The sequence below is a fragment of the Rhinichthys klamathensis genome, unplaced genomic scaffold (assembly GCF_029890125.1).
Source record: "Rhinichthys klamathensis goyatoka isolate OS25496 unplaced genomic scaffold, OSU_Roscu_1.1 h1tg000349l_1, whole genome shotgun sequence".
In the NCBI taxonomy this organism is placed as follows: Eukaryota; Metazoa; Chordata; class Actinopteri; order Cypriniformes; family Leuciscidae; genus Rhinichthys; species Rhinichthys klamathensis.
The window spans coordinates 151,866-170,191 of record NW_026606861.1 but is presented as its reverse complement, the minus strand read 5'-3'; the positions used below and the strand labels follow the sequence as shown (position 1 = coordinate 170,191).

The 18,326-nt window shown below is 39.1% G+C and overlaps 2 protein-coding genes across 8 annotated transcripts; both read right to left on the bottom strand.

The window, feature by feature from the left end:
* Nucleotides 1–1,151: 1,151 nt before the first annotated feature.
* Nucleotides 1,152–9,184, bottom strand: pianp (PILR alpha associated neural protein). Of its 7 annotated transcripts, none has more exons than XM_056232565.1 (6): nucleotides 8,646–9,184; nucleotides 8,396–8,448; nucleotides 7,825–8,239; nucleotides 6,204–6,282; nucleotides 3,725–3,844; nucleotides 1,152–1,862 (listed from the first exon to the last, which is right to left on the bottom strand). In XM_056232565.1, exons 2-6 carry the CDS (start codon nucleotides 8,396–8,398, stop codon nucleotides 1,841–1,843), a joined length of 639 nt encoding a protein of 212 aa, XP_056088540.1. In that variant the 5' UTR covers nucleotides 8,399–8,448; nucleotides 8,646–9,184; the 3' UTR covers nucleotides 1,152–1,840. The 7 variants fall into 7 exon arrangements, with proteins under 7 accessions (XP_056088540.1, XP_056088542.1, XP_056088547.1 ...); XM_056232567.1 differs by having other exon boundaries at nucleotides 7,825–8,180; XM_056232572.1 differs by having other exon boundaries at nucleotides 7,825–8,094.
* A 124-nt stretch (nucleotides 9,185–9,308) lies between these two features.
* On the bottom strand, nucleotides 9,309–18,138 carry si:ch211-154o6.3 (uncharacterized protein LOC563854 homolog). The gene is made up of 13 exons (XM_056232564.1): nucleotides 17,853–18,138; nucleotides 17,432–17,547; nucleotides 16,969–17,111; nucleotides 16,640–16,763; nucleotides 16,370–16,491; nucleotides 15,966–16,052; nucleotides 14,867–14,956; nucleotides 14,643–14,731; nucleotides 13,943–14,171; nucleotides 11,831–11,953; nucleotides 11,570–11,735; nucleotides 9,836–9,921; nucleotides 9,309–9,645 (listed from the first exon to the last, which is right to left on the bottom strand). The coding sequence occupies exons 1-13, from the start codon at nucleotides 17,940–17,942 to the stop codon at nucleotides 9,557–9,559; spliced, it is 1,554 nt and encodes a 517-aa protein (XP_056088539.1). The 5' UTR covers nucleotides 17,943–18,138; the 3' UTR covers nucleotides 9,309–9,556.
* Between the last annotated feature and the right edge of the window lie 188 nt (nucleotides 18,139–18,326).

The following is an 18,326-nucleotide window of genomic DNA, read 5'->3' as shown; positions in this document are numbered from 1 at the left end:
TGTTAATCGATGGTATATGCTTCTGTTGGAGCCATCAGTCTGCATTATTCAAACTTTTTTTTAATAATCATGTTGAACATCTGAATGCATGATGAAAAGCTACATTACCCATGATGCTGTACAGAAAATTTCACTAATCAATCGCAACAAGCAAATCACTCCAAAAGAACAATTTAGTGGCCGCCCACTCATATTAAACACTGCGATTGATGTAGTCAGTCTCCCTATCCTCTCAAACTACTTAAATATTTGTATGCATAATATATGAATGAACTTAAAATATATTGTTTCAATATACATTATTCAACATCTTTAAATCAATCTCCATCATTTTTAGTTCAATTATGTCATTGGCAATCTTCATGGGATTGTAGTTCTTTCCCTGATTAAAGCTATTAAGAATGCAGTCTTGTACCAATTCATTGTCTTTTTGTCCAGGTTTCAAATTTTCACTTTTTTGCTTCAAATCAAAGTTTGTAATGTTGTAATTCAGCTTATAGCTGGTTGTTTTGGTTCATGGCTTATAAATCTTACACAGACAAAATCTCTATGGGAAAAATACTTCGGTAATCAAGGCCGCTGAAAAAGTGGGCGGGCACTGATGCATTCTATTGGATAATGTTAAACATTTACCAGATAGCTATTCACGCATAGCTTTAACAATTTTGTCTGGCTCCCTTCTGGAACAGAAAGCCAATATCCTCTTTCATACATCAAATATGTCAAAATACAGAAGTAAAATCAGTAGCAATTCACACAGACTACAGAACAGATTTAAAAAGATTTCAACCGTCTGAAAACCCAAACCCTCCTGATAGTTGCGGTTCATAAATATAAATAAGAATCCCCAAGCTGCCTCGCTAGCCATGGGTTGTTAGCGTAGCGAGACATCAAACAAACTTGTGTGGCATATTTTTAAACTGCTTTTCAAACTAAATATGCCATGGAAGCACCAAGCTTGTTTTTCAGTTTGTCTTCATACATGTCCTTAATTGTGCTTTACATAAACAACACGAATATATCAAACACATCAGTCATTTCGGTGTGTGCTAGCCTTCTGCTAACCAAAAAGACTCTTTTATTTCCTCTCTCTATCAAGGTCTCAAACGCCCCCGAGAAGAGATATATGGCCATGATTTAGAAGTATGGAATAGAATTACTTAAGTTTCACGAACACCTCAACAGATGTTGAGCCAGAATTACGAAAACGTTCGTCAGATAATTCGAGTAAATTATAAGGTAACACTGCAGTGGTGTTTCCAGATATCTGTTTTTATCAGCTGACGTCACTGCTGTTGCCACGAGACAGAGCCATATGAAACAAAACACTATAAACAGATGATGTAAATTATATTTAACTCTTCAAAATAACTGCAGTCATTCACTAAGCCCAAATAAATGCTACACAAAGTGCGATAAAGGCAGCGGTAGGCAGCTGTAACCTTTGTATGCATGAGAGATAGGCCACTGCAAGCATGTCACGCCGGTTACTAAATTAATGACTACATACATCACAGCTTATTCCAAGATCAGAAGCTAATGATTGTTTTCATGGTAGAGGACATAGCATTCCCGGAGCCCTTGTGAATGGCTGCGTTGAGCTAATGAATATAACACTGTACAAACGGCACTGGAAGAAAGAGGTACAGCCAGAAACAAAGAGCCATTGGACCACAAAACCTCATAGTCTCCATCAGAGTGTCCAGCAGATGTATTCATCCATATAGCCACATGTGTCAATCTGCATTTTATGTACATTCGGATGGTTTGCCCTGTGTTCACACCAAAGTCTGTGTCATGCCCACGGGATTTGATTACCATGCTCAGAAAAGTCGGCTCTTCAAAGATTGACCACTGGTATCCTGCAGCGAGGGGTAAAGAGATGAAGAAAGACACGGCAAATGAAATTAATAAGGGTCTCACTCTATTATCAAGAGTGAGATTAATTCTGAAATGCACAGAGCAGCAGGAAGGGGTCTGATTTCATGGATGGCACGCTCTCTTTCTCGCTCTGCATCGCTCCTGTTAAAATATTCACAACGATTGAAGAAAACATCCACAACAATGCCTAACTGGCTGTTTTGTATTGCAAGCCATTACCACTGATCTAACAACACACTTATTTACACACCTTCATTTTCACACAATCAGCCGTGATGATATGCATACAGGGTACATGCATTTTTCAACTAAAATAGATACTAATTTAATTAATTGAACACATTTTTTTAAAATTAATGATTTAATACATTTGATAAATACTAGTTATTTATTTATTTATATCTAACAATACATGGGGGAACTAAACTGAAGTAGAAATCCACTTCAAATAATTAGGCCTGTTTTCCACTTACAGATTTTCACCAAAGGAGTTTATGAAACAAATATAAATTTAATCTTAATATTTATTTATTTATTTGTTTCCAACAAAATATGCATAAGCTACAGTAAAAGCTAACAGTAAAAGTTCAAATAGACCACTTACATTTTCCACTTACAGTTTTTCACTAAATTAGTTCATGAAATAATACATTTTTAATCTAATACTATTTTATGATATAATTTAATCTTAATAATTTATTTTGTCACAATATAATTCATAATACACAACATTGTACCTATATACACTACCGTTCAAAAGTTTGGGGTCGGTACGATTTTAAATACTTTTAAAAGAATTCTCTTCTGCTAACCATGGCTGCGCTTATTTGATTAAAAATACAACAAAAATCAGTTATAGTATTAAATATTATTCCAGTGTAAATCAGCTGTTTTCTGTGTGAATATATAGTAAAGTGTAATTTATTCCTGTGATCAAAGCTGAATTTTCAGCATCACCAGTGTCAGTGTCTTCAGTGTCGAATGATCCTTCACAAATCAGTATAATATGAGGATTTGATGCTCAAGAAACATTTATTATTATTATCAATGTTGAAACAGTTGTTGGTCTGTCAGTTGTACAGTTTTTTTGTTTTTGTTTTTTTAGGATTCTTTGATGAATAGGAAGTTCAAAAGAACAGCATTTGTTTGAAATAGAATCTTTTGTAACATTATAAATGTCTTTACTGTCCTTGATAAATAAAAGTATTGATTTCTTTCCTCCAAAAAATAAAAATAAAATTCTCACTGACCCCAAACTTTTGAACGGTAGTGTACGTACATATTTATCATAATCCTTTTAGTCTGTCTTAACAAGACCATTTCTGTACTATTTACAATGCTTTTTGAAAACGTACCCTCAGTTTCACAGATAAGGCTTAAGCTAGTCCCAGACTAAAATTAATGTTTGAGCTGTTTTAACTGAAAGCAACTTGCTGACATATTTTAAAATATGTCAGTGCCATTGTTATGTCTCATGATTCACACCAGTAATGTTTTTTCTAAGACATGTTTATAAAAGCTCCTTAAATGTCCTAATTGAACTTGGCTTAAGCTCCGTCTGTGAAACCAGGCCTTTGACATTTTAATAAGGATCCACAGACACCATGACATGCTTTTAAATGAACAAATCAGTCAAATTTAGTGTAGTCCCTACTTGTGTTCTTTGTTGGGAACATTTACTATTTATTTATGTTGTTCCCTTTGACAGTCAGTGACTGGCTTACCAGTCTTGCTAACTCTGGCTTTTCCTCTTTCACACACACACACACACACACACACTAAGTCCCTAAACCAGTCTTGGCACCCTGGCTGTCTCACAGGCTTACAGAAATACGCACGCTACCTCTCTCTGTCGGAGAAGGATGGAGTGCTGTGCAGTGTCTGCCTGCTGTCCTCCTGAGCTATGGAACGAGGGATGGCGAGGGAGAGAGGTGGAGGACGCTGGGAGAGACTGCGGTCGTAACTGAATGAGAAAAAGAGATAGAGAGAGAGAGAGAGAGAGAGAGAGAGAGAGAGAGAGAGAGAGAGAGAGAGAGAGAGAGAGAGAGAGAGAGAGAGAGAGGGAGAGAGAGAGATTAGGACAACAGCCAGTGAAATATTCAAGAACACTGGAAAAGGTGAGAAAGAGGTGTGAAAAGAGGGATTAAAGAATATAAAGGAATAGAAGGCAAACTTTTCAGTGATACTGACAGGAAGTTCATTCACTCACTGGCTTAATTTAATAGACTGCCTTAAGCGAAAAAACAGAGCAGGGGAAATTAAAGCATGCGAATGAATGTGTGTGTGAGAGAGAGAGAGAGAGAGAGAGAGAGAGAGAGAGAGAGAGAGAGAGAGAGAGAGAGAGAGAGAGAGAGAGAGAGAGAGAGAGAGACGCTGAAATATTCAGTTAAAATCATATTTGTCCAGCAACCACGAGGAAGACAAAGTGTCGCAGACTCTGTGTGACGTCCCATGTAATATTAATACCCCACACCGACACGCACTTATCTGCAGTGACTCAGGAGTAGTTCACTCCACCTCTGCTCTGACGGGATGACGGGTGGAGGGCTGGGTGATGTTAAACGAGCGCGAGGGTGTCTGTCAAGGCAAGTGTGCGGCAAACAGAGATTAATTACGGAGATGTAGCTTGTGTATGCAATAAAATCGCCCTCGGCTCACTCAGATGAACGCCGGTCTGATCTTCTACGTGAGTGGCGGCTTCACGTTAACATAAACCTATCGGGAGTTCGCGATATGTGACCTTTTTATCGATCTTACAAACAAGCTCTCAAACAGTCCCATAATGTCTGATTTGTAGTACCTGCACGGCTGCACCCTTGCTTTACCGCAGCGTAAAGAAAGTAGGCTATGGAACAGGCTGAAGCAACCTGATAAGAAAACGTAACAATTTTACGAGGTGGCGATTTCGTATTAGTACGGTGATTCGTACAGAATTGTTTTTTCTTTAATGTAAGCACGAAGGTCAACCCCCTAAAGCGGATTAAACCCCTAATTTCTCATTTCCGCTTTAGGGGGTTGACCTTCGTGCTTACATTAAAGAATCTCATTGTACAATCTCATCATACAAAGAATACGAAATCGCCACCTCCTAAAATTGTATAGCCTACCTAGTTATTTTTAAAGTCACCATGAAATCAATATAGGCCTATAGGCTATGCTCAGACATAAATTTACAAACAGCAATCCAATCAATTGTGCCTTCGCGGGCAGTTTGGATGGACAAAATCAAGTCCTGCCTTACATTTTTTCTTGTTTGAGAAGCCATTTCGCTCTGATATACGAGCTGGTGCGGCCATTAACTTGAATGTGCGAGACTTCCGGTGTTTCCAGTTCTTTTAGGTGTACAAAAACAATCTGTTGCTGCTTGATATTGCAAATTGATATGTTTTATCACAGTATTTTTTTATTTATCATTGTATATGCCTATATCATGTAGCATCTGGGTACAGTGGACCGCACAGCTTTTCAAAGTACATTAGCATTCACAGACATTCGATACATTGCATGCACACTAGAAAGTTCTCTAGTGTACAATGTCTGAACTGTTTCTCTCCAGAAGTTATAAGCAATAAAAATTTTGTGCGGTTAGAAAAAAAAAAGTATGTACGTGTATAATGCTGTTTGACAAAATTTATGTTGCACAATAGAGACATATCCTAGCGTATGCAAAAACCAAAAGTATACTTTGTGCCTATGCAGACCGTACGAAAACGTATTCATACAAATTAGCCACCAATTTGCCAAAATGTAAAATATAGTTACGAATTGCCATGCAAGTGTGTTGGCTGAAGATTTTGACACGTTTCAATGGAACTGAATTCAGCAAAGGGAATATTCTAGCATAAACTAAGGCAGGTAGTAATAAATCACACTCATAACCTGTCACCCCGTGTTTATAGTTACTCTCAGGATGATATGGGCCATTCCTCAGCTCTCTATATCATTTTAATGATCACCTATGCGATTGAATGCTACCGTCCGAGTAAGTACAAATGCATTCCTGTGCCTGATGTCCCCCAACGCTCCCGGCTACATTTCTAATTAAACCAGCACAATAAAACACTGTAAGGTGTCCTCACTGTTAGTGTCTGCAGAGTTAGAATATCCATAAATGACATTTTTACCAGTTCTGCATGCAGGGAAGTCTTACTGAACAGCAGAACCCTTGACTGAAAGTTTGTGGAAATCTGTTGTGTGAACCCATTACGACACACTGACTGTTCAGTCACTCACACACACACACACACACACACAGGGCAGCAAGCTGTCTCAGGGGATGTATGACAGAACCGTGCAAGCAGAGGAGTGTTGAAACGTCTCACCAGAGTTTAGCAGAGATGATGACCGCAGTGAGAATCAGCAGAGATGAAATTGTCACCGTCACATAAAACTGTGGGTCCACTGAAGAAAGAAATGGCAGAGGAAAAGAATAATCAGATGGAGTGAGCAGTACTACAGAACAATTGGCTCCCTTTCAATTCGAGTGGTTTTCAATTGAATTGGACCCATGTGATGCTGAATTATACTTTGAATTGGAATGAATGGAAGAGGACATGCTGAATTGCAATGCAAAGAAATTCAACACAGTCACACAATGAGCTAGAGAAATAGGGTTGACATGGAAGGGGACATGTTCCCTCCAATGTTCATGGAAGACATGGAAGGGGACATGTTCCTTTCAATGATCAGAGTCGTGGCCAACAAATGTGGATTTTTAGTGACCGATTCCTAAACATTTACATTTGGTCCCACAAAATCTTCAATATTTGGTTATATCCTTGAAAAAATATATATCTTTGGTGCCATTTTGGAGACTTGGGGATAAAGTTCCCTTCCATAATGGTCCATTTAAAATAAATAAATACAATTTAATTATTGCATGCATTATACATGTCATTTAATAAATAAATTAATATATTTAATATAGTATATTTATATATAAATGATGTGTATAAATACATAGATAAATGAAATATTAAATAAAATACAAAAATCTATTTATGGAAATTCTTTAGACCTTATTCACAGCAGCGCCATCTTACTGTTATCCAAAGCGTTTTTCTGGGTTGGGTTGTTCTGCTGACAAAACACAGCAAAAATATCTTTCCAAGAAATTATAGTAGACGAAAACCTCCAGGCAATATGAGTTGTGGAAAATTATAAGTGATCTAGGAGCTTTGTACAGCTTTTTACAGCGGATGCCATTGAAAACACGGTAAGTCTATCCCTCACAGCCTCGCTTTTATACCTGCCATGGCACTGCTCTGAATAAGGTCTATTGATTGAATTTCAAGCATCAAATATTGACATCATCTAATCTAAAAGGGTAATCTTGTGGGTATGATGTCATCAACTCATAAAGTACACCTAATAGCAGTTGTATGAATATTATTCCTTAAGTTCTCATTTGAATAACAGTTAACAATACACTCCTCAAAGAGTAAAGCGTGGTGATTGCAAGGACAAGATCATGGCTTCAACTTCCAGGCAGTGCATAAACTAATTTAAAATATACCCTCAATGCATTGTAAATCGCTTTTAAAAAAACATTGTCCAAATGCATAAAAGAAAATTCTGTTTGCTACCTCAATTCAAATTGAAGAATTACACTAGAATTTCAAAAGTCATTAAATTTCGAATGTCCCACAACCCTATAAAAAAGTAATAAAAAGAAATAGAGATGTAAAAGAACGTGAAGAAAGACGTTTGAGTGAAAGCAACAAGAAGCCGTTTTCAGGAGCTATGTGGGGGCGAAAAGAGTGGGCAGAGTGTCATAATCAGGTAAAATTGTATTGATTGGATTTATGCCTGCCTTCTGCACAATGGGAGAGAAATCTAAGCTCTCCTCAAGCGCAGATTTGCTACTTTGAGGAACCAGCATGAGCCCAGATCCCTGTTGGCGATGCAGCTCTCAGATAAAGAACTAATTTCACGGATACCAACCTTCCTTGGTGTCCGGCTCCTCTGTCTCTATCTTGTCCCTCTCTCCAGTAGTTGGGCGCTGCGTCTGATTGGTGGCCGCACTCCGATGATGCGTCCAGTCCTGAGATGGGGTCACCCTCAGACCCTCTGTCTCCAGGCTGGACAGGACGTGATGGGTTTCGTCCTCCAGAGGCTGCGTGGGACCCCAGTCCACCGCCCAGAGCTGAGTGGTGCTGGCCTGTGCGGTGACTGGCATCTGCATTTCGCCCAACTCCTCCCACTTTCTGTCATCTGTGTCACCGGTGGCAGTGCAAAAAATTACAGTGACCAGCAGGAAGCTCCAAAGGGGAAAGAATCCAATGTGGGGATAGATGGAGCTAGGTGGAAGGAGAGACAAAGCAACAAAAAGACGGAAGGAGGGATTGAAAAGGAAAGGCTAGAGATCGGAAAAAACACATAACTGAGAGGCGTGAACCGTGCACAGATGGAAAGAGACATAAAGCAGAAGCTGATGCAACCCAACGGGCTCCAGGAAACTAATTGGTCAGATCTGAGAGCACAGTGCAACCAAAACAGTCTGTTCTGCGCTTACCATCGCTCCATCGCTTCTGCCTGTTCACTGGCTCCTCGCTGCTCCGATCATCTCTGAAATGAGAATGACAAAAAGAGAGGAGAGCTGGAAGGGAGAGGTTTCAGTCTTGACACCGACTAAAAGACCATAAACAGATGGCTGTAGGCAACACGGATAAAAATACACATATCATTAAGAACCAAACCACCAGATCACACACCGTAGCGCAAGATCAACAGAAAAACACTCTCACAAACGAGTGCGAACACACCTGTGGATGCGTTCCCTACGTTAAGCCTCATCCCGAGCCATCAAACAAAACTCAACATCTGTATCCAGATTTACGGCATACTCTGACTTCCAGGCAACACATCTACACACACTTGAAAACATGCAGATTCTCACTCTCAAGACAGATATGGACTCACATGCCTACCTCATGCCACTGAAGAAGGGAGTGGGAGAGAGGCTTAGCGCCTGGAAGTGGGGAAAAGCATTGGTTGCCGTAGCGACAGAGACATGTAGAATTTGTGCGAGTGAGAAATAGAGTGCGGAAGAGGGAGGGAGAGAGAGAGAGAGAGAGAAAGAGAGAGATAGCTACAGGAGGGAGGGAGGAAGAGAGGATTGGAGGAAAGATTGAAATACTAATTACGCATCTTAACTGGTTCAAATTAAATAGGCAGCGAGAAGAAAATAAATGAATTTTGAAGGCGAAAATAGCCGGACGGAATAAAAGAGTGTCTGATTAATATTCCAAAGACCAGTTGAAGTAAATAAAAAGTATTCAGAAAGGACAAATCCAAAGAGGCAGCGGCAGGAAAATCAATATACATTAATGTAGCATTGGACGGGAGCCCTACATGATGAACAACGCTATATATATTTATAGACAGAAGTGCCAGCGATGATAAATACTCTCACACGCACACAGACATAACGTGGTTGGTTTTATTGGATCAACGTTTACATAGAAAACAGTCTGTTGTTTCTCTCCTCCTTCTGTTTCTTCCCAGCCAGTCAGTCAATCTGTTCCACTTCAGTCCCTTCGCATGATTTCTCGCACTCCACCGTCATCCCTTGACCTTGCCTTCTCTCGCTCTTCCTTTCCAGTTCATTCTTTTTAACCCTCCTTTAATCTCCTTCCCGTTGTCGCACTCTTTTTTCATTCACCCATCCTCTCGCTCACTGAAGAACACAACGCAGCCATGAAGAACTTGCAGGTTCCTCTGTTTCAGATGCATCCTGGGTTATGGAGTCTTCATCATCGTCCACTGGAGAAAAAGTTATTTTCATTAGGGCTGTCGAAAGTTCTTGAAAAGTTTTATTATTGAATTATTGCACATTTTCTTTGGAACTGAATACATAAAAAAATACATAAAAAACAGATTGTTCAAATATTTTTTTAAATAGTTGGTATTCAACACAGGTTAAAACATCATTGTCTTCGGCTCTCTCTCTTACCCTCACTATTGTCATCTTCTGAGTCTCTGTCGGATTCCAGAAGACAATCTTCCAATCGGCTGTCTCGTCTCACTGTGACATCGCCTCTAGAAGAAAAACAACAGAAGACCGTCAGTATAGGGCACTTGGGTCACACTGAAGGATGTTTAACTCAGCCTGAAGCAAAAAGAGAAGCAGCTCTGCTGACAACAGCGCGCTGTCAATGGGTTTAGAATGACTTCATTATACAAACTGCTTTTGAAGTAGCAAGTGCATCATTAAGAGTTAGGCAGAGGCAGTTCGACATAAAAATATTATTCATATCTGGCTTAAGGTGTCACATTAGCAATATTTTGTGGGCAAAAAAGGGTCCAGGCAGCTTTCAAGACCAACTTGAGCATGAGCGAAATCTGTGTGAGCAACTTTGTGCCCTTACGTGATACTCCCAATTGCGGAAATTGCTATTTAAATGACTGGATATCGTTTACGAAATTTCGCCAAACAACTAGTTTCCCAGCCAATCCAGCTGAAAATTGCCCAAAACCACTCTAGAACCAGCAAACAGACCAGCCTGACCAGGCAGGGAGACCAGCTAAGACCAGAAAACCAACTTTTGAGGTTGATTTAAAATGTTTTTGTCAGCAGTGTGTACAAATGTAAACACAAATGTCCTTGAAATTAAACATTGACATTAATATTGCCATGAAATGTTGGCATCTGCTTAATTTGGTCAGCTTCCAAGTGACAGATTAAATATTGGACGTAAAGTGTTTCAGTTTTGGATTTTACATTGGACATTGAGTGGTGAGCCAACACAACGCCAAAATTGTTTATTATTCTGCTGGAAGAAGAAAAAATAACTTAAAACAGTCTAAGCTGGTCTTAGATGATTTAATCTGGTCTTAGATGATTTAATCTGGTCTTAGATGATTTAATCTGGTCTTAAATGATTTAATCTGGTCTCTCAGCTTAACCAAGCTGGGGTTTACCAAGCTGGTCTTCACCAGTTTAAGACCAAACCAGCCCTAAACCAGGCATTTTAATGACACTTTAAGTTGTTTTTGCCGGCAGTGTGCACAAGACTAAACAAATGTCCTTGAAATCAAACAGTGATAGTAATATTTCCATGAAATGTTGGCATCTGCCTAATTTGGCTAGCGTCCAACTGACAGATTAAGTGCCAAAATTTTAGACGCAAAGACTTTGACATCAACAACAAAAGATACGGGAAGGATTTTCAACTCCTTTTAAAAACATGAGAATTCTATTTTTTGCTAATCTAAATATGGAGAATTAAATGGCTAGTTGCGTTTGATTATTTGCATTCAGCCTCGTTTTCCCTGTATCCCACCAGTTGAGACCCTGCATCTCTAGACTCTACAGAAATGTAGTTACAAAGAAATCAATATTTATTTCACAAAGTGATCATCAGCTCTGCATCCAGTGCTCGATGTGAGCAACCGTTCTCAGTGTCAAGTGCCTGGAGCATTCCTGCAGACTTCTCATTAATAAGCATCCCAAAGATACTATATTCCAGCCAGTATCTCATTACGGATGTACATATTGATATACTGACTAAATGAAACATTGAGGAGAGTCTTATATTAGGAACTGTGTGTCAGTGAATGTCTATGAATTGATATATACTGTAATGCATTACATAAAGTAGGTAGTGAAGGGCTTGGAAATGGGGCTGTGATGTACGAAGTGGGTTTGAGATACTCGAAAGGGACCATTATATTTAAAAAAACACACCTCTTTTTAAAACTTCCCGGAAGCTGCTCCCAAACAATGAGGTCACGACCCCCTGTGACCCAACGGTGGTCCCCACTTGCTGTTAGCCACGCAGCATAACAAAGAATTCTGGGAAGATCTGAAGAGGTGAGCGAAACCAGGTACCTGCACTGGGGAAGTGAGAACACTGAAAGAGTGTGAGAGAAAGAAAAAAAGAAAGGGTGAGTGATTAAACTGTCTAGCAGTTTTCAGGGGTGTTATATGAATGTTAAAATCACTCACGGTTAATCTTGCTCTCTCCATTAGCGAGGTCAAAACAAGAACCAATCAAAAGACCGGGTATTTGATTTACACAATCTGTGACACCAGCAGTGCTGCTGTGATTGGTTAGTCTAGTCATCACGCCTGCAAACGATTGGAGAGCGCAAACACGCATCATTAGGGACATCTTTATAGCATTCATTCACCGAAACACAAATAAACCAGGGAAAAAAAGTAATTAAATTCACATAATCTGTCTATTTATGGACTCCTTTCCTACTCTGTCAATAGCTGCCGAATTTGCTGTGTTTTATGTCGTTAATACAAATGTTTTTTTCTGTCTGTAAGAAGCTCATTATTTCTTTGAGAGCTCCAGCTACGAGTTGTTTGATGAACTGGCGTCATTATGAAGCTCAGCACTCTCGATTAGAGCATCACATCATGTAGTGTGCTCCTACCAGCAACTCTGATTTATCTGATGTAATTGTTTACAGGTTGTTTTTTTTGTGTGTTTTTTTGGCCTTCAGCACAAATATCCTGTGAGAAAACGGGATTAAAATTTGAAAGCGCTGGATGTTTTTACGTCTTCCTCTGCCCTAGGGAGAACAGCCCCCTCTCCTGCCTGTGTTCTCTGAGCCACTGGGACTTTATCACAGATGATATTAGCAGCTCTGAGCGAATAGACTCAGTCACGATGTATTCCATTAATAAATCTGTTAAATAGCCCTGAGTCAAAGAACAAATGAAGGTCCAATGGGGGTTGTCAAATGTTTATTGCTACAGAATCCAGCATATCCATGAGAAGTGCTTTATAAAATGAGATGTTGACTAAATAATGGTGCTGATGGCAGATCATAGGATTATGTTGACATAGGCGCATTAGGCTAGCGATTGTGTTCATTTGGTGAGATTAATTTAAAAAAAGAAACGTTGGTATATTCATCTGCTCACTTTTATGTAATGTCTCTGAAATATCTTCATTTCAGGGCTGCTTTTATCAAATATTAACATATGAGATTAACTGTTTATAAAAATGGTAGTATATACACTGCCCGGCTACAAAAACAAATCGCTGTTTGGATTTAATAAGGCAAATGCTTCAGAGTCAATGATTGGATCATTATTGCAGTGATCATTATGTTTTTAGCATGTTATATGTTTGGCAACAGTTCTTCTAACCCTAATTGATGGATTGTGTTGCTGGTAACCCTGCCAAGTTACCATGCTCCCTGCTGGTAACTTGGCAGGGAGCATGAAGAATAATTTCCACACATGTATTGGCACCTCTGAGCCCAGAGCTTAAATTCATTGATAGTCTTTGGGATGTGCTGGAGGAGACTGTACAGAGTGCTGGACTCTTGCATTGTCGATACAGGATCTTAACCAAAAATCGATGCACCTCTTGATGGAAATAACATCACAACATTTATTTCCATTAAAAGGGGTGCATACATTTTTAGCCAAGATCTTGTACTATCATTAAAAATGTTATTAAGATTTTTTGAAAGAAAATAATACTTTTATTCAGCAAGCATGCACAATTCTAACAATTCTTTTACATTGTTACAAATAAATCTATTTCAATGCTGTTCTTTTGAACATTCTATTTCTTCTACCTTCTATCTTCTCCTAAAAAAGTATCACGGTTTCCACAAATATATTAAGCTGCACAACTGTTTTCAAAATTGATAATAATAATAATAAGTGTTTCTCAAGCAGCAAATCATCAAATTAGAAGGATTTCCAAAGGATCATGTGACACTGAAGACTGGAGTAATGACGCAGAAAATTCGGCTTTGCATCACAATAAAAAATTATATTTTATAATATATTACAATAGAACACATTGATTTTAAATTGTATTATTAAATTGAAAATTTTGCCATCACAGGATAAAAAAATTACATTTTAAAATATAATAAAACAGAAAACAGTTATTTTAACTTGTAATAATATTTCACAGTTTTTAATCAAATAAATGAAGCCGTGGTGAATTTATCAATAATAATTGTACCGACCCAAAACTATATTATATATTTAAAATCCTAAGTAATATTAATTAATGATTAAATTAATAAATATAATCCTAATTAATATCAATATTAAAGTTCCATAGATGTATCAATATATTACCCGTTCTCCAATTTAGGATTCGTATGCTGGCCCTCCCACACGAGAGAAACACACGGTCACCGCGGGGGCTCAGAATCAGCCTCCCGTTCACCCCGTCATCCCCACTACACCCTGTGACTTCTGGGCCCCAGAGGTGCAGCCTGCGGAGGGGCTCCGGCCCTTTACCGTACACCTCCCACACACACACGCATCCCTCGGCGGAGCCACTGAACAGCAGAGGACCCTGGGACTGCGGAGAGACAGAGAGAATGGAGGGTAAATGCCACTGTGTTTCCATGACAACTCATGCCAACTAACAGTATTAAATATGGAAACGAGTCACCGCTGTTTGATGCTACAGTATTCTCACAATTGCAACAGAATTTATTTACTTCTATTCTGTATCTGATTTCCTTATAATATATTGTTCTCCCCATTTTTATTTCATAGTCTTCTTTGCATTCATTATTCACTAAGTAAGAAGAGACAGAGCTTGCAGAAGAAAAGTGTTTAAATGTTGGCATTTAATAGCTTGTACATTTCTGTGAACTTTAAGATCGCCCGAGAAGCAAACGTGTTCTCAAGGGATTCCTCTACAGGCAACACTTCAGCTTTGAGCAGAGGCACAATCTCTTTTTTTTTAAACATGTGCTGCTCTTAAAGGGCAGACTGGGAAAGTTCTAGATGCCAGCACAGTTCTGTTGCCATGGCGCTCGCCCACCTGTAGTGTGGTGACTGCGTCCAGGTGTGCGTTCACTGACTGACAGTTCTCCTGCGAGCTCCAGCTCCACACCTGCAGCTTCCCAGCATCTAGAGTAAGATCAATATCACTGAGCTCAAGATGCACCTGATATGTCGAGACTGATGCAAGGCATGCTCAACTCACCCTCTCTCACACACACACACACACACACACACAGAGAGAGAGAGAGATACCTACTGTACCTGAACCAGTAACAATGAAGCCCTCTCCTTCAGGAATGAAGCACAGGCTTGTGACTGCACTGAAAGTGTAGATGGATTTAACACACTGACCTGCAGGAGTAACAAAATCAGAATGTGATGCAAACCCCAAACACACTTGAGTTTAATTCACCCTCATCAGCAGGGGTTGAAAAAAATAGCAGTTTCCAAAAAAAGAGTGAGTACCCTTTCACCAGTTATATAATGACTTGATTCTTGAGATTCAAAGATAATGGACATTCAGAACACACTGCAACCATTACAACAGAACCTCTACTGTACACTCTCCATCCTTTAACATTGCAATCCTTACTTTTTTTTTAAATTATCATTTAAAATGAGTATGTCTAATGCCACTCTACATCTTAAGCATGGTTTGGCAAAATTCTGAATTTTAAAAACTGTCATTCTTTTGATTCATGAGTGTGAATTTGAATCACATTGCTCACACATCACAGGATGTTGAATTTGGAATGAGAGGAGGTGAGATTTACTGAACTGCAATTCAGACATTCACACAAGAAATTAATTGAATTAGTCCTGCAAGTTTTGTTACCAAAACATAAAGAATAACATCAATAATTTAGACCAATTATGACTTTTTATCTCCTGATATATAGAACAGATTTTTTTTCATTCTTTTCAAATAGTTTAATGAAAATATAACTCAAATCAAAATTTGAATATATGATGTCATAAATTCAGCTTTAACCACAGTTCTAGTAATTGAAATATTAAACATGATTATCTTTTAAACACGATACATGAAAAATGTATCGTCCCGTAAAGGTTTCTGGTAGATCAGTCTCTTATGTTTACCAAGGATGCATTTATTTGATCAACAACCTGTTTTGCTGTTTAATATATTTTTTGTGGAAACCATGACATATTTTTTTCAGAATTTATTGATGAATAGAAAGTTCAAAGGAACAGCATTTATTTGCAATGGAAATCTTTTGTAACATTTTGTAACATCTTTACTGCCACTTTTGATCAATTTAACGTGGACGCATATACTAGGTATATATATACACACACATATATTTGTGTGTGTGTGTGTGTGTGTGTGTGTGTGACTCACCCGAGCTCAAAGCCCAAATTCTCACACAACAGTCTGTGGAACCACTAAGAACAAATCTTTCCTTGTCAGCCAAGTCGAATGCACGTGCTGCAGAAAAACAGATCAAGAGAATGAGAGAGCAGGACAGCGAATGAGGAAAAAAGAGTGACTGCAGGACATGAGAAAAGGGAGAACGAAGGACAAAGGATATGAAGAACAAATGCACTGTCAAAACAGCAAGACAGGGAGTGATGGAGAGCAAAAGGGACAGATGGGAAGGAGGGCATAAGTAGCTGGAACAAAAGAGGTGGGAGAAAGGAGAGAGAGCATAAAGGATGAGTGAACAATCGAGGGCACATCTGTATCAACCGGCTGGCCCCGTCAACAGGATCAAATATTCTTTACTTTGTCTGTTGTGTGTGTACCCAATCTCCTGCAGTACTCTGGAGGTGGTGCACTGAGACAGGTGACTCCACCACTGTGACCTCCCAAATTGCGCTGCTCCGTTGCCGTGGGAACATGCCACACTTTAACTGTTGTATCTCGACTTAAAATGGTGGGTGAAAAAAAGAGAAGAGGGAAGCGGAGTGAGGCATTAACAGATATGTCAGCAATTTCACAGTCAGTTAGCCATAAACTCTTTTATATATATATATATATATATATATATATATTTTCCTCATTGGTTCCAGTACCTGCCAGAAATCACAAGATTGTCGACAGCGACCACACAGGTGATGATGTCACTGTGACCCTCTAGAGTTCTGAGACGAAACTTGGACTTTTCCCAAGTTTGTTTGCGAGATCTGAATTGGACATCTGCAATGTAAGACAAACAAACAGTTTTGTATAAGCTGAGGTCATTTTTTTTCTCTCTCCCGTGAATGCCGATAAAAGAACCATCTGTTATATCATCGCATGAGACAGCCATAAGGCAGAACTTCCTGTGAAAGACAAGCAGGCTTGTAATCAACATCTGTGCGAGTAACTGTAATTGTGTGTGTGATTAGTGCACTAATTTGACCTTCTTGTTCTTCCACACTGGGGCTGACGGGGAAATGCGTCTCTCCTCTGCCATCTGTCTGGCTTCCATCATTCTCTCGTCTCTCCTCTCGTGCAATCTTTAGCGCAGGAGCACGGGCAACATGTTGCTCTGTGACCTCCTCACTATCATGAAAAATAAACATCAACAAGCTCAAAATAAATATCACTGCGCATTATTCTCAAGCCTGTCCAAATGTGTTAAACAAACGCTTGTCCTGTTATACCTTTGTTGTAACACCTATATTATTAAATAGCAATGTGCAAGACAGAAAGCCTGGACGTGGGAGTTCAAGCATAGACTTTTTAAAGAAATATTATGAATCAATACTGCCTAGATCCCAGACAGTGGAGGACTAGCCACCGGCAGAGACCTAGAGTTTAATTTCATGCGCCCCGACAGTCTCGCTCTCCCCTTCCCTACCTAGCCACTCATTCTTTCTTACACTTGTCTTTTCATTCTATCCTCCTCTTTTCCCACAATCCCTTGAGTTTGCTGGGGGCCAGAATGCTGCAGCAGAAGCTCAGCCAATCTGGAGCGAAGCTCCACCTTCTTCGAGACCTACAAAGAGTAAAATATTGGAGATTTCTTGCGTGCAATAATCATAAAAGACAAAACATAAAGTTATGGTTTAGCTGCATGCATTAGTTGTCCTTGAAATAATGTGTTTCCATTTTGTAAGTCATTTCTGAAAGATCTTTTTTTAATGTGTGAAGTGGGAAAAGTGGCAGTTCAGAGACCTCGAGCTGAACATACAGTATATGGTCTGAATGTATTGTTCAGTGCACAAATTCTGCACTGTTTTGAGTCCAGTAGGAGGATACAAATATTTAATGTGAGTGAAGAAGACATTGATAATGCTGTACCTTTATTTTTTCCTCGGGAGTGAGGGAAATTTTGATTTCCAAGTTCTCAATTTGCCTTAACTTCTTTTGGAGTTTCCTCACCTCCCCCATCTGAACTGAGTGTAAACACAAACCCAGTGCCGATGTAATTTCAACTGCAGGGATTCCTCGTCAAGTCAGTAAGCTCTTTTTTAGACGTGCATGCTTTTGCTGTTGTTTTATATTAATTGAATCCACGGTTGATACTGTAGACAAGGGTTAACGGAATTGTTATTGCTCGTCTCCAGACTACACTCACGGATACTGTATGTAGACGTGTACACAGACCTCATCTGCCGGAAATCAGCAGATTCAAAATGTGACCTCATCTAAAGGGACATGATCTCTCTGGCGACATCGCGTGGAATTGGGGAAAAACATTTTCGTGTTTCATTTACCTCCTGCTAATATCATTAATATAAATTACATTAAATATCAGTATAGCCTACGTCAGTT

Bases quoted from the DNA above. Each gene is read 5' to 3' on its own strand.
- si:ch211-154o6.3 (XM_056232564.1), bottom strand. From the start codon at position 17,942: ATGGGGGAGGTGAGGAAACTCCAAAAGAAGTTAAGGCAAATTGAGAAC. The intron at 14,957-15,965 runs GTGAGTCACACA...TTACTCCTGCAG, and splicing joins AATTTGGGCTTTGAGCTCGG to GTCAGTGTGTTAAATCCATC. The intron at 11,954-13,942 runs GTAATATATTGA...AATCGTTTGCAG, and splicing joins AATCCTAAATTGGAGAACGG to GCGTGATGACTAGACTAACC.
- pianp (XM_056232565.1), bottom strand. The intron at 6,283-7,824 runs GTTGGTATCCGT...TTCTTTCTTCAG, and splicing joins GGAGCCGGACACCAAGGAAG to TGGACCCACAGTTTTATGTG. The intron at 1,863-3,724 runs GTAGCGTGCGTA...CCCTCGCTGCAG, and splicing joins TCCTTCTCCGACAGAGAGAG to GATACCAGTGGTCAATCTTT.